Source organism: Dromaius novaehollandiae, chromosome 21 (assembly GCF_036370855.1).
Source record: "Dromaius novaehollandiae isolate bDroNov1 chromosome 21, bDroNov1.hap1, whole genome shotgun sequence".
NCBI classification, from domain to species: domain Eukaryota; kingdom Metazoa; phylum Chordata; class Aves; order Casuariiformes; family Dromaiidae; genus Dromaius; species Dromaius novaehollandiae.
Window position 1 is genome coordinate 9,138,628 of NC_088118.1, and position 14,620 is coordinate 9,153,247.

The 14,620-nt window shown below is 50.9% G+C and overlaps 1 protein-coding gene across 1 annotated transcript; it reads left to right on the plus strand.

Moving 5' to 3' along the window:
• The first annotated feature begins 6,731 nt into the window (after positions 1 to 6,731).
• On the plus strand, positions 6,732 to 7,667 carry LOC135330431 (olfactory receptor 14A16-like). Its single transcript, XM_064524077.1, has 2 exons — positions 6,732 to 6,869; positions 6,933 to 7,667. The coding sequence occupies exons 1-2, from the start codon at positions 6,732 to 6,734 to the stop codon at positions 7,665 to 7,667; spliced, it is 873 nt and encodes a 290-aa protein (XP_064380147.1).
• Positions 7,668 to 14,620: the final 6,953 nt, after the last annotated feature.

Here is a 14,620-nt window from a genome sequence, read left to right on the forward strand (position 1 = left end):
ATGAACATACAGTTGAGGAGTATTTCTAGTGTTTAAGTAAACCGTTTCATTTTTTATTTTTGTTTGTAATGAAGAGAAATCCTGCTGTGTCCACAGCTAGTTCTCTAATGCAAGCAGGTGGGAATTGGTGTTTAGGAGCTGTAACATTCAGCTACAGACTTGAATGGGAAAAGGTTAGATTTTTAACAAGAGTGGTGGAAGTCCCCAGGGGCTGATGTGAGAAATGGCAGGGTTGGGGAGGTGAGGAGGAAGGCTGTCCATACATGTCTCCTATCAAAAATGTTGTTTTTCTTAGTCATTCAGACTTCAATAGGGGACACTGTGGGTGAGTATGAATTGGAGAGTGTGGATATCACTTATTCTGAAAGCTGAAGAGCTTAAAAAGTAGAAATCCTTCCTCCCCCCCCCCCCCCCCCCCCGCTTTTTTTTAGGTGCTCATTGAAACCTTCCTCTTGTAAATACTCTCTGGAAACCTCTCCAATTAGTCACACAAAAAATTGAAGAACTGAAAGAATTTATGGAGAATGACATGGATTTTTAGGACTTTTTGCATTTTAAGGATCCCTCTGGTGTATTTGTTGCTCAGTCCATGAACCTCAGATACTAAGAGGAGACTGAACAAACCCCTCAAGAAGTTGAAGTCAGAGAGGGCCGTTACCCACAAAACCTCCCTGCAGGCTGATGAGAGCAGAAATTTGGAGACACTGATGGCAGGTAGGCGAAGGCAATGTGCAGGTGGCTCTGATGTTAAGTAAACCCTTGATGTGGTTTATCAAGCAGAACAGGCAAGCCCCACACCCAAGAGCCATGGCCAAGAGGCCAAAGACCTCAGCTCTGTTGGAGGCTTTCAGCCTTGGCAGTTCCCTAGGCTGTCTTCACCACAGACTGTCCTATGCTATGCTGCACCTGCGCCTGTTTCTCTACAGCCTGTAAACATCCAACCTGCTTCCTCACCTTGCTCTCACCATGAGGTGTCTGTTGTCTGAATCCCCCAAGTTTCTCAAGGTCCTTCTGAACTGAAGGACCTCCTCTCTGTCAAAAGCAAAACAAAACAAAATGAAACAAAACAAAGCAGTGTCACTGGGGAAAGGGTCAGCAGGGGTGGCTGATTGTACAGGAAGGGATCAGGATGGTAAAAGACACAAGCTTGGAGGGGGTGGGAAGGAAATTAAAAGTGAAACAAACGCTTCATCAGGGCTATTTGGGAATTCCTACCAAGAAGCGCCGTATCGGAACTCATCTGACTGGAAGAGGACAATAAAGCCAATCTACTTCCACTGCCACAGGAAACCTTTGTGTTTTCCTCGACATCAAAGAGCGAAGACCCAGAGGGGGAAGAATCACAGAACTCCTTAAGGGTGGAAGAGACCTCAGGAGGTCTCTAGTCCAATCTCCTTGCTCACAGCAGGGTCAGCTCTGGGGTCAGATAAGGTTGCTCTCGCCTTGATTCAATCTGGTCTTGGAAACCTCCAAGGGAGGAGACTGCACAGCCTCTCTGACCAACACACTCCAATGCTTGACCATCCTTTTAGTGGAAAAGCATTTCCTTATCCCCTGCATGAACATCTCTTCTTTCAACTTATGCCCATTGCCTCTCGTCTTCCTGCCATGCACCATGGTGAAGACCCTGGCTTCATCTTTTTGATGACCTCCTTGTAGCCACTGGAAGGCTGTTATGAGGTCCCTCCAAAGCCATCTCTTCTCCAGGTTGAACAAGCCCCATTTCCTCACAGAGGAAGAGCTCCAGCTCCCTGATTATCTGGAGGATCCTCCATCAAACTCGTTCCCAGTTATCAACCTGTTTCTTTTTCTGGCGACCCAAAGATAGATGCAGTATACGTGGTCTAATGAATACTGACTCAGGAGGTGATCATCATGTCCCTCAACCTCCTGGCTGCATATCTGGTCATACAGAGCTGATAGCAGGTGGTAATGCAATGGTGAAACGAGGTTCCCACTAAGAGAGCAAACCCTGTAATGCCCAAGGCCATGGAGAAACAGAGCTGGGCCATGCAGAAATGGCAGGAGAGGGATTTGCTGCCTGAACTGACTTTATAGCACCTTGGGCCCTGTGATGGGGTTGAACTGATCTCCAGGAAGGACAAGGTGCCACTGAAGAAGTTCCTGGGCCTGGACAGCCTGCGATCCAGCCACCCTGGATCCAGCCACATCATTAGCGCAGTCCCTGTTCATATCATCTGGGGGTGAGCAGAAGTTCAGAAGGAGGAAAGCTAGAGGTGTTTGAGAGTGCAGAGACTAGGGCGGAGACCTGTTTGTGATGTGCCTCTCATTCATGCAGCATGCCTGGATGTAGATGGGATAGACTTTGCCTCAAGGCAGCTGTGGGATTCAGAGGTTTCAGCACAGGTAGGGAACTCAAGATGCCCTGGGGCCCTTGCCCAGGAGCCACTCCAAAAGAGCATGCTTTTCCTGTAGGTCCCATGCTGCATCTGCTAGAGACATGTGGTTGTGCTGGACACCCCAGGCATCGGACATGGCCCTGCATATGTCCTATCTTTATGTCACTGAATCAAGTGTCTTCACTGAATTACATTAGCTGTTTGCACTCTACGGATCTGTTTGTGTCTCAACATCTCCGTGACTGGAGCTTTAGCTGTAGTCATAGGCATTGTTATGGATATTAGGCTTGTCGGCCACCATAACAGGGCCTGACCCTAGGTTCCCGCAGAAAAGTTCAGAGCCAAATCAAAGCAAATTAAATAATTGATTTTTAATGATGCGCATACCATAATTACAGCTCGAGCTGGGTGCCTCCAAAGAGGGACCCTGAACAAAGAAATCCCTGGGCAATTATACTTTCCAGTCTAAGCTCTCCACCCCTCACGTGGTAGTTTGGACCAACAGTAATATTTAGGTCTGGGGTCTCCTGCTCCTTATTGGGTCTCATCACTGTCCCTAGGTAGGCTGTTTATCTTTACTGTTGTGGTTTCTGCTGACAGATGTGTCTTCATTCCTCGGGTCCCACCCTTGTCCCTCAAGGCCCTGACAGAGAGGTGTTGTTCCAGCAATTAACACTGCCCCAGCAGTGACAGTAGGTGTTATCTTCCAAGGTCCTGAGGAAGGGGATATAATCCAGGCCCCAAGATAGTCCAGACTCCCCTAATTAACACTGTTTCAGCAGTGAGAGGAGGCTTTGTTTCCCAGGCTCCTGGTGCCCAAGCAGGTCTCACTTCAAAGCCTTGACATCCTCCCTTTCAGAGTGTGAAGCACAGGAATGCAAACTGCTTGCCACTCCCTTATCACTCCAGTTTGAACGAGCTCTCAGGCCCCTTTTTTTACTGAACTAGGTAAAAGTTCATTATTTTATCTAAGTGGGGCCTAAGGCTTCAACGAATTTAGCTACTCATGTTAAGCAAGTTTCATATAAGTTGTGCTAAGCAGCTACCTCTAGACAGTTTCAGCTCAATATTCTTTAACAAGCATCTAGTGTCAGTGGAGATGGCCAAGGAAATGCATCACCTAGCCCCCAGCTGATGCTCAAGAAGGATGCAGGTTCCTCCTTCGGAGCAAGCAGACACTGGCACATGCCTTGGACCACCTCTCTCTCTTCAAATGTCACCAAGGGTTCGCATGCGAGCAACTGACTCCCACCCTCCACCTCCAGTGATTATAATGGTAGGATCTTGTGTGCAGACATCTGTATTGGGCACACTTCAGCCTGGGCAAGGGGAATCCCACCTCATGTGTGTTTGTGGAGTTCACGGGAGTTTGCTGAATCCCACTGCAGACAAGGGGTTTTTCACCTGGCATGAAATGCCGAGATTGACTCATTTGAATCAGTACCTGAACCCTGGGTAAATTAACTCCCTTCTTGTCCCTGTCTACATGTCCTGCCTAGTTGAGAGATGGGAACAGGGGCTTCCAGAGAGGGACATTTCCACCTCTTGTAGATAACCCTTCTCTGATGAGACAAATTACAATCCTGGAATCAGTGTCTCTTCATTGTTTAGAGAGGGACCATCAGTGATTATTTTAGTCTACTTTAGTGAGCAATTCCCAGGAGGAGGAAGTACAAAGGACAAATAAAATCACATCTTCAGCTGGGCCACTGTTCTTAAGTGGGGTGAGCCTAACGAAACAGGAGCAGCTCATGGCAACCTGGCAGCACTGCCCAGAGACAGCTGTGTGCAGGAGCAGCTCCTCTGCGCAGAGGAGCAGGGCTGCAGGCACTGCCTGCTGCTGCTGACATGAGATGAGACCAGACAGAGAGATGTGGAAGGCAGTGTGGAGTGGGAGGACAGAGGAGAGCTCCCTGTGGGAGAAACCGTCACAGCCCTTGACAGGGTGAGTCTCTGGCTGCAGGGTAATGCTATTGAGGTTCCTGGAGGGGTCTTCTAAACCTATCCCATCCCATGCCTGTCTTTTTAAGGATCCCACTCAGAGGAGGATGAGATGCTTCAGAGCAGAGATTCCCAGCCACAGCGCCACAGGGACAGGGCAGCCTGTTACCTTTCTCCCAGGGACAACTGCAGGGCTGTGAAGCTGGGCTGTGCATGTGGGTCTGCCCAGGGCTGTAATTCAGAGCAGTGTCACTGTGCCCCTGGGTGCTGTGTGCCCGGGGCAGTGACTCTGCTGCCTGTGAGGGTCAGCACTCAGCCTGCCCAGGAAACTCCCCACTGCACTGTGGGGAGAAGCTCTGAGTGGGAGGAGTGCCCCTCCTCAGGGCAGGTTCATTCTCCTGTTGAGAGGGTGCTGCCCGGTTCAGTGCTCCTCATAGCTCTAGCTTATGCACAGGACATTTCTGAGGAGTCTTTTTAAAGGAAAGTGAAGAAAAGGCTACTTGAAAGGGAAGGAGCTTTCCTTCTGCTGTCTGCACTTTCAGTTTCCAGATTTTGACAAGGAGATAAAAGGAAAGAGTTTTCTGCTTTGGCAAGGAACTGGGACTCCCAAACCTTCACTCTCAGGGATGAGTAGGTCTGAGAAACCTCAGTAAGCTGCTTCACTCCCACCTCCACCTACAGACAGCACCAGCATCACCTTCTCTGGGCTCGTCAGGGTTTGCGTCACCTGCTCCTCAGGACCTGCAAACACAGAGATGCCCCTAGCTAGTGCCCTGTCCTGGGCAGTTTCTGTAGGGCAGAAATGAGCACACAGAGGGTGGGAGTCTGTGAACAGTGACTGGGAAAAGATGTTGGGACAGAGAAAGAGCTGCCAGCAAGGACAGCTCCAGGCAGCAGAGATGGGCAGGGAAGGAGAGGGACCTGCTTACAGGATCATAATGGGAGGATGGATTTGGGCAAGTCATGGCCAGTCCTTCTGACACAGACTCTTCCTCTGAGCAAGCCCCTCATGACTCTGCTACCATGCAGCAGACCCTCTGCCCTGATAGCCATGGAGTCCAGGGCATGAGCTGCCTCCTCTGCAGGCAGACCTCCAGCAGAGCAGAGGGGCATCTCTCTTGCCAGGTGCCCATTTAATGCTGCCCAACAAAGGAGCTGAGAGCAATTGCCCTGCAATGTCACCACCTGCAAGGTGGCATGCCCAGCAGGGTAAGGGAATGGCTTTCCCCAGTGACCATCTGCCTCTCTCTCCTTGCCTCCCTTGGCAGCAGGATCATGATGTTGCTCCTTGTTTCCCCTCCTGTCCATGGAGCTCCTGTTTTTCTCTCGGGCTCCCTGGAGTTGGGATTTTCAGCTGCAGTTCAGGCACCGAGGCTGCAAGTTGTGCAAGAGAGGGCTCTGCATGGGAGTGGTGTTCCCCCAGCCCACTTTTGACCAGTGTGGCTCCAGGAAATGCAGTCTGTGGGGTTGGGAATTGATCTGACTGTCCCTTAAGGAGAGCCCATCTTCATTCCTCATGGTCCTTTGACTGTTTCCCTGTGGTGTCCTGCCAGGCTGCAAGCTGCCCTCCAGCAAGGCACAGCTATCTCATAGCATCTCTGTGATATCTGAGGGAGCTGTGAAGAAGTTGCAGAGATGTGAAGAGCATGTAAATGGTGGTGGGAGGCTGTAAATGGGCAGCTGAAGAGAGCCCTGTGTGTCCTTGGTTGGAAGGGGAGTGTGGAGACCTCCCTCTGGCACCCTGAGAAAGGGAGAGAAATTTGGAGATCTGCACTTTGAAAGGGGTGTCCTCTGCTCTCAGCAGTAGCTGGTTTCTTTTTAGGGCAACATATGAGTGTGATCATCTTCCAGCTCAAAGCCGTGTGAGCACAGGACAGCTGGGAACAAGACTAATAGACAGACAAGCTGTCCTCACTCTGTACCAAGTGGCAGTGAATCCTTTTTTTTTTTTTTTTTTTCTCCCAAGACTCACAGTAGAAACAGCAAGGATTTCTGCCTTTGAGGAACACTCCCCATGGGTGACAAGGACATCTAAAAGAAAACAAACATTATTAAAAATTCCATAAAACTCTGTTCCTCAAGTCCCATTCTTTAGAGCAGGTAGTGAAAACACTGAAAAGCCATTCCACATGACGAATAGATTTTATTTGACAGCAATTATGAGTGCCAGAGCTGTTTACCTCTGTTCCCATGTTCCCACTACTGTACAGAAGGACTGACTACTCTGCAGCCCATGGGCAGAGGCTTCTGCTCCTGACAGCACACTCAGCCAGCACAAACCGGAGCTCAAGCCAGGTACCTGCCCAATGATCCTCCCCCAGAAAGACAGAGACAAAGAGAAATGTTACTTTTTTTTTCCTTTGGGAGGTCTCTCCTAACTTGTCAATGTCTTTTCCTCCTTAGACAGTCCCCAAAGCCCAGTGAGACCAAATGGCCAACGACAGCTCCTTCAATGAGTTCCTGCGTCTGGAGTTTGCAGACACACGGAAGCTGCAGCTCTTCCACTTCCGCCTGTTCCTGGGCATCTACCTGGCTGCCCTCCTGGGCAACAGCCTCATCATCACAGCCGTAGCCTGTGATCACCACCTCCACACCCCCATGTACTTCTTCCTCCTCAACCCCTCCATCCTCGACCTTGGCTCCATCTCCACCACTGTCCCCAAATCCATGGCCGATTCCCTGTGGGACACCAGGGCCATTTCCTACTCAGGTTGTGCCACCCAGGTCTTTTTCTTTGTCTTCTTTATGTCAGCAGCGTATTCTCTTCTCACTGTCATGGCCTACAATCACTACATTGCCATCTGCAGACCCCTGCACTACAGGACCATCATGGGCAGCAGAGCTTGTGTCCAAATGGCAGCAGCTGCCTGGGCCAGTGGTTTGCTCAATGCTCTCCTGCAGACTGCTAACACATTTTCCATATCTCTCTGCCAAGGCAATGCCCTGGGCCAGTTCTTCTGTCAACTTGCCCAGCTCCTCAAGCTCTCCTGCTCAGATGCCTACCTCAGGGAAGCTGGGTTTATTGTGGTTAGTATCTGTTTAATCTTTGGGTGTTTCATTTTCATTTTGGTGTCCTATGTGCAGATCTTCATAGTCGTGCTGAGGATCCCCTCTGAGCAGGGCCAGCACAAAGCCTTTTCCATGTGCCTCCCTCACATGGCCGTGGTCTCCCTGTTTGTCAGTACTGGCATGTTTGCCTACCTGAAGCCCCCCTCCATGTCCTCCCCAGCTCTGGATCTGGTGGTGGCTGTTCTGTATGCGGTGGTGCCTCCAGCAGTGAACCCCCTCATCTACAGCATGAGGAACAAGGAGATCAAGGATGCACTGAGGAAACTGTTTCAAGCGGTAGTAGTTCAGCAGCAATAAGCTGCCCATTCACAGGTGATTTCTAATTTTCTCAGACAACTCTTGTGCTTTGGGCATTTTATCTGTGATAATAATGCTTGTACAGAAGTGTGTGAATTCATTCCACTTCCCCAGCAGCAGGAACCCAGTCTGTCTGACTGGGAAGCCCTTTGTAAATCCGCCCCTCACTGTGTCAGAGCTGGCTTCCCAAGTAACATCTTTGTAATAAAAGGGGATTTTCTCAGTACCGTGCCTGAAGGCTGGGCTCTTCTTCCCAAGCTGGAGCCAGGAATGCGCAGGGAATTGTAGCCCAAAATGCCCTGTTGCTGTGCCTGGGTTTTGCATGGACCAAGGGGTATCTTCTTGTAGAGTGATGCGTTAGGGAACGGGGGCTGGATTCAGCTGTCCCTTGTGGGTGCCCAGTGCTCCTGGAGAGTGTGAGTGGTCAAGAGGTCTCTGCTGGGGACTGTCCCACATCTTACAGGGCTGGTGACAGATGTCAATCTTGCTGGAAGGGGATCTGGAGCCACCCAGAGAGCAGAGGGGATCTCCAGGGCCAGCATGTGCCTGGAGTGGGCAGTGAGTGCTGTCCTGGGGAGAGGGGCTGCCTAGAGGGGCTGCAGGCAGCCAGGGTTAAGGATCTCGTCATGAGAGCAGTGGACACACGGAGTGACTGGCCTCCATTTCCTTGTGCCATTGCTGGCCCCCAGGTGTGGGGCTGATGGGGAGGCTGAAACCCTTGTCTACCCCCAGGAGCTGCTGTGCCCTGCAGAGGGCCTGGGGCTGTAATGTGAGTGCCCCAAGCTCTGCAGCCCCCTGTGGCGGGCCGTGCTGCGGGGCCACCCCAGCCTGGGCTGCTCTACTGGGCTGGGTCGGGGAGAGGGCAGGGGAGGTGGGAGACCTGCAGAAGGGCTGGGCTGAAAAGGGCCCAAATGATGGCCAAAATGCCAGTAGGCATCTCCTATGCATGAATAGTGCCCAGAGCATGGGGAGGAGCAGAGAAATTGGGGCAATGACCCCTTCCCTCAGCTGCAGGGCTGGGACATTGGACAGATGATGCCTTTGTGGGCAGCCAGGCTCCAGGTTCGGGGTGGATGCCAGGCCAAAGGTAGGAACTCTGGGATTTTCATGGGCTTCCAGTGCAGCTGTGACTGTGGTGAAGGCAAGTGGGCAGAGCCAGGCACATGCAAGTGCATGTTGAGGCCCTCCCTCTCCTCCCCATTAGGAAGAGAGTCCCTAGGCAATGCTGGACTCTGCTTTGGCTGATGGGAGGGGCGCATAGGGCAGGGTGGAAGAGGCAGATGGAGCCTCTCAGGATGCATGAGGGAGTTTTCCAAAGCCAAGCGAGCCAGGCACCTTTGGATCTTCCCCCTCCTGCTCTCCCAACCAGGCTCATTCTGTCCTGCCCTAGGAGGACATCTCATCACTATGCCAGCCCTGCCAGAGCAGAGCTTGAGGAGCAAGAATTCATGGAATCGTAGAGGCGTTATGGTGGTAAGGGACCTCCGTAGGTCTCCAGTCCAACCTCCCATGCAAAGCAGGGCTGATTGGAGCCCTACAGTCTTGTCTGGTGATCGCTGGACTGTTCCTGACCCTGGTTACCACCCTCAAACCTGCTCTGCTCCTTTTTCTTTCTGGGCGCTGGGGGATGGCACCTCCCATTGGTGGGTCACTGTCTTGCCTGCCTTGCCGACTTCCTTGGCTCCCAGCTCTTCATCCCACATGGAGCAGTCCCACTCTTGCTGTTCCCGACAACATACTGTTTGTAGCAGGATCCCCATCACAAATTATGCATAAACACTCGAGCTCTGACACAGAGAAGCCTGCTTTCCTAAGTATGCATCACAAAATCAGACCCAAGTGCCTGTGCTTGCTTTTTCATCCAGCTAAGACTTTCTGTGAAGTGTTACCTGTGTAGGGAGTCCAAATCCAAAGCTCTCCTTGCACCTTTAAATTGGCTGTCAGGCAAGGCTTGCTGCTGTGGGCATATGTGGTCACCTTCTGTACCTACAACCTTCTCTGGGATCTGCTCAGTCCCAGCTTCCCTTGCCAAGGCTATCTTGACTGTAGTGTGAAGGCAGGTCGAAGGTAGAAATAGGGAGTCAGGTGAGCAGCACGGGGATAGGATCAGGTCAGGATCCAAGAGTTGCAGGGGCAGGCAGAGGCATGTCCACAGCACAACTCAGGCCAGGCCCAAGGACAAGAGCAGCAGCTCCCTGACACGAGGAGCTGGTCACTCTCTGTTTCCCCTGCTCTTGTGCCCAGCAGATCCCCCTCCCTGTCTGCCTGCAGCCCCTCCATGCCCACACCACTGCCCAGCACAGCACCAGAGCCCTGGCCCTGCAGCCCCTCCGGCAGCTCCTGCTGCCCCAGGGACAGAGCAGCCTGCCCCGACCTGGTGCACAGAGAAACCTGTTTCTCCTTCTCATTTCCTCTCTCTGCATGCTGCCCTGCTTTTCTCCTGGGACATCCCTGCTCCCCAGAGAGCCTTTCCCCACGTCAGTATGTCCATACTGGCCTGGCCAACTTTTCCTGCACCCCTGCCCTGTGCTTCCCACACGGCCCCTGGCTTGTGGTGCTGCTCTGCAGAGCGAGTGGCTGTGGTGCCACAGAGCCCTGTGGTGACTCCTGACTCAGCCCTGATCATGCTGGTTGGGGCAGGAAGCAGACCCAGCTGGACAGGGATCACCACTGCTGATATTGCTGGCATGTGTCTGTGCTTATGGACAGTGCTCAGAGTGACCCCAGGGCACTTGCAATGGCAGGAGATGTGTTTGGGTGGGCACCAGCTCCAGCCTGCGGTGTTTCACTGAGGGTGCAGGAATCACTCTCCAGTACCCCTTCCCTGGAACCACTGGGTCCCCACTGCCTCTTCATGGGTTGAAGAGGCCTCGATTCCCCATGCGATACCTGGATTTAGTGCTTTACCTTCTGGTTACTGCACCATGGACCATCCCTCACTTTGTGAGGCTCCATTCATTGCCCACCCCAGGCACACACTGTCCCTGGAGATCGCCTGAGCTCTCCTGGGGGCTCAGATTCCCCTCCAGAAGGATGGGCATCTCTCATCAGCACTGTCACCTGTGGGACAGCCCCAGGTCTGCAGTTCAGAGACCATTCACCATCTTCATCAGCACTGGTCACCACATCACAGTTTGTAAAATCAGGAGACATCTCTGGAACCCAGCTTGGCTAAACAAGGAACTGCTACGTGAGCTCCAGGGCAATAAGGCAGCCTATGGGAAGGGGAAGAAGGCAGAGGCTGCAAAGGAGGAGTTTACAAATACTGTGCAGCAAAGTAGGGATGGTGTTAAGGAAGCCAAAGCTCCCCTGGGATAGAGACACTTCCAGGTGATTTGAAGGACAGGAAGCTGAGCTGCTACTGCGTCAGTGACAGTAAAAGAATAAGAAAGGAAATGTGGGCTCACTGCAGAATGGAGCAGAGATTCCAGTAACTTCAGCCCTTCTTGGCTCCAGTATTCACCAACAAGGTCCCCCAGGCTGTTGTTGTGCCTAGGGTCAAGACTCTTGAAGAGAAAACCAATCTAGAGTGCCTAAGTCTTGAGCGTGGGATGACTTGCAAGAATTCAACTCATAGAATTCTATAGGATTGAATGAGCTGGTATCCATGGACATGGACAGAGCTGGCTGCTATGACAGCAAGGCTGCTCTCCATCATCTTCAAAAGGTTGTGGAGATCATGGGAGGTCCCAGTTAGCAGAAGAAGGAGTATGTTGTGCCCATCTTCAAAAAAGGCCACAAGGACAAACCACGGAGCTGCAGGCCATTCAGCCTCACTCTGGTGAGAAGTGTGCCATGGAGCGAATCCTCTCTGATTACATTTCTGGGCACATGAGGGAAAAGAAGGTGCCCGGGAAGAGTCAGCATGGATTTGCTGAAGGTAAATCATTCCTGACCCACCTGATTGCCTGCTGTGATAAAAGACCTGCACTTGTGGAGGAGAGGAGAGTAGTGGATGTGCAGTAGACATCCAGAGGGGCAAAAAGCTGGTTGGATGATCAAGCTCAGAGGGTTTTCACAAAGGTGTCATGCTTTACTGGGAGGCCAGGTAAAGGTGGGGTATGCAGGGGTATACCCTGCATCCTGCCCTGTTTGAAAGGCTCATCAACAAGGCAGAACAACGTGTGCATCAGGATAGCCTGAGACCTGACTGGCAGAGGACTGACCCTGAGGAGAAGGCCCTGAATGTTACAAGCAATGCCATATGAGCTTGTGGTGCATGCTCACCACAAATGAAGCCAGCTGCATACAGGACTGCATTAGGAAGAGCATGGCCACCCAGGCAAGGGCACTTCTTATCCCCCTCGACTCAGTACTGATGTGGCCACATCTGAAACAGTGTGTCCCAATTTGGACTGTGCAGTGCTGGAGGAATGGGGAGCAGCTGGAGAGGGTCCAGAGGAGGTCTGCCAAGATGGGGTTGGGGGCCTGAAGCACATGGCCTGTATGGAGAGGGTGAGGGACCTGGACTGCTTTACCCTGGTGAAGGGGAGGCTAAGGCCAGTACAGCAGACTGCTTGAAGGATGGTTTCAGAGAGGATGGAGCCTGTTTCAGTAGTGGGAAGCAACATGAGAAGGGGAAAGAGCCACAAACTGCATCTGGAGAGGTTCAGAATGGACTTCATGTAACAAGAATGCCACTTGTAAGTTGTTGCTGTGGTGCAATAGGACACCCAGAGGGACTCCATGATGAGTCCCTGGCTTTTTGTTTCAAGGAGCAGCCAGCAAGGACGGAGGGACATCAGTAAAGGCAGGGAGATCTTGCAGTGCGAGCAAGGTGGGGAAGCAGGCTGGGTGTCTATAGGCTGTAGGGAAACAGGTGCAGCCTTGGGACAGCATGGGACAGCATAGGACATTGTGTGGTGGAGATGACAGAGGTCAATGCCAAGGCTGAAAGCCTCCAAAAGAACTGAGGTCTTTGTTCTCTTGGCTATGACTAGTGTCTCTGTCAGAGAGGCCTATGAGAAGATGTTCTCTCCTTAGAGCACTGTGGCCTTGCTGCCTCCTCATGTCCAGAGAGCCCAGGAAGTGCCAAATTGTTTTCCTGCACTCGGCATTACGCACCCCCCACACACACCCTGACCCCATCCCCAGGAAGACCCCTGAGCAACATGCGAGGGAAAGGATAACCCTACCCAGCCGGTGGCTGTGGGGCTTGGCCATTCTGCTTGATAACACACATCAAGTTTGACCTGGCATCACAGCCACCCGCACATCGCCTTTGCAATCAGGGCCTCCAATTTTGTGCTCTAATCAGCCCCTGGGTAGGCTTTCTTGGTAATGGCCCTCAGTGGGACCCATTAACGCTCCAAGAAATTTGGAAACTTGGCTTGTGACTTTAACTTCTTGAGAAGTCTGTTCAGTCTCCTCTCAGCATCAGAGTGTCATGGGCTCAGCACCAAATACATCCGAGGGGAAATTAAAATGCAAAACCACCTAAGGAGCCATGCTTCCTTCCATAATTTTCTTCAGCTCTTCAATTTTTGTGTGGCTAATTGGAGAGCTTTCAGAAGTGCATTCAACAGAAGATTTCAATGAGCATCAAAAAACAAAAAGTTTTCTGCTTTTAAAGTTTTCCTTATTTTCAGCTTACAAACTAGAGTGATATCCACATTCTCCAACTGATATTGATCCAGAGTGTCTCATAATGAAGTCTGGGCATCTAGGAAAAGCAGCATCCTTGAGGTCAGACATCCATGGAAAAGATTCCTCCCCACCTCCCCAGCCCTGCCATTTCTCTCATCAGCCACTGGGGACTTAGAGCACTCTTCTTAAAATCTGACCTTTTTCCACTCAAGGCTGTACCTAAATGTTACAGCTCATGTGCACCAATTACCACCTGCTTTCCGTAGAGAACTAGCTGCAAAGAGGCACAGAGGGATTTGTCTCAACTGCAAACAAAAATGAACTTGATCCAGTTTCACAATAAATAAAACACACTCCTCAACTCTATGTCAAGTCTGAGTTGCCTCCAGTGAGGTCCACAGTCTGCAAGGAATAACCTTCCTTGAAATGTTCTTCACAAATAGATAGGAAAGGCTGGATAGACACACAGTGAAGGAGCTGGTTGAAGAGACAATTAGACTGCTGAAAGACAAGGTGAGCTTTAGACTCCCTGAAGCTCAAAGGTGCACCTGGAGAGTTGAGAAGCATCTGAATAATGAAGAGCAAGGGGAGGAGGAAGACTGGAAAACTATGGAAAGTGCATATGTGCAGATGGTCTGACACAAAGTTGACTTTAAAAATGATAAATTTAATCAGGGCATGTGGAAAGAGGTGAAAGATTAGTGAGGTCAAAGCCACAGCATAACAGACAGAGCAGTGGTAGTGCAAGTTAATGGGCAGATCAACATTTCTTCTCCTGAGATTCATGCCCCTCCTCAGAATTTCCATTACGTGATCATGGGAAAACACCGACATTTTATTAAAATTATTCAGTCCTTTCAGCTGGTGATTTTTTTTTTTTTTTTTTTTTTTTTTTTTAATGCTGAAAGCAGTTCATCACCTTTCCAGGCAGAGTTGAGGTGTCCAACCACAAGCAGCCAGTGGCACTTGGAGAGGCCCCGGTGTCTCTGAGGGACCTGCCTGGGCCTGGCAGCTCTCACAGGGGACCTGCAGGAGACCGGAGCCCCTTGGAGCTGCAGACGAAGGCTACGCAGAGGGGACCAAGGCACCTGCAATGGCACCACATGCCCATGACCATGTGACTGCATCCCACCCCAGCTCTGGAAATCACTTTCCCTTTCAAAAAAGAAGAAAAAAAAAGAACAAAGAAAGGAAAAGGATCTCCCCAAAAGACCAGTGTATCAAAAAAGAACCAAACAACAAAGGGCAATAAGAACACAAAGAAGTTTCAAAAGCTGAAAAGTGTAACAAAACTTTTTTTCCCTTTAGATGATTTAACTAATTTCTTTCTTCTTTCCTTTTTGTTGATAGTTTCTAAAAATTTCTTT

Coding starts and splice junctions, on each gene's coding strand:
- LOC135330431 (XM_064524077.1), top strand. CDS start 6,732: ATGGCCAACGACAGCTCCTTCAATGAGTTCCTGCGTCTGGAGTTTGCA. Junction 6,870..6,932: donor ACAGCCTCATCATCACAGCC/GTAGCCTGTGAT, acceptor CCCTCCATCCTC/GACCTTGGCTCCATCTCCAC.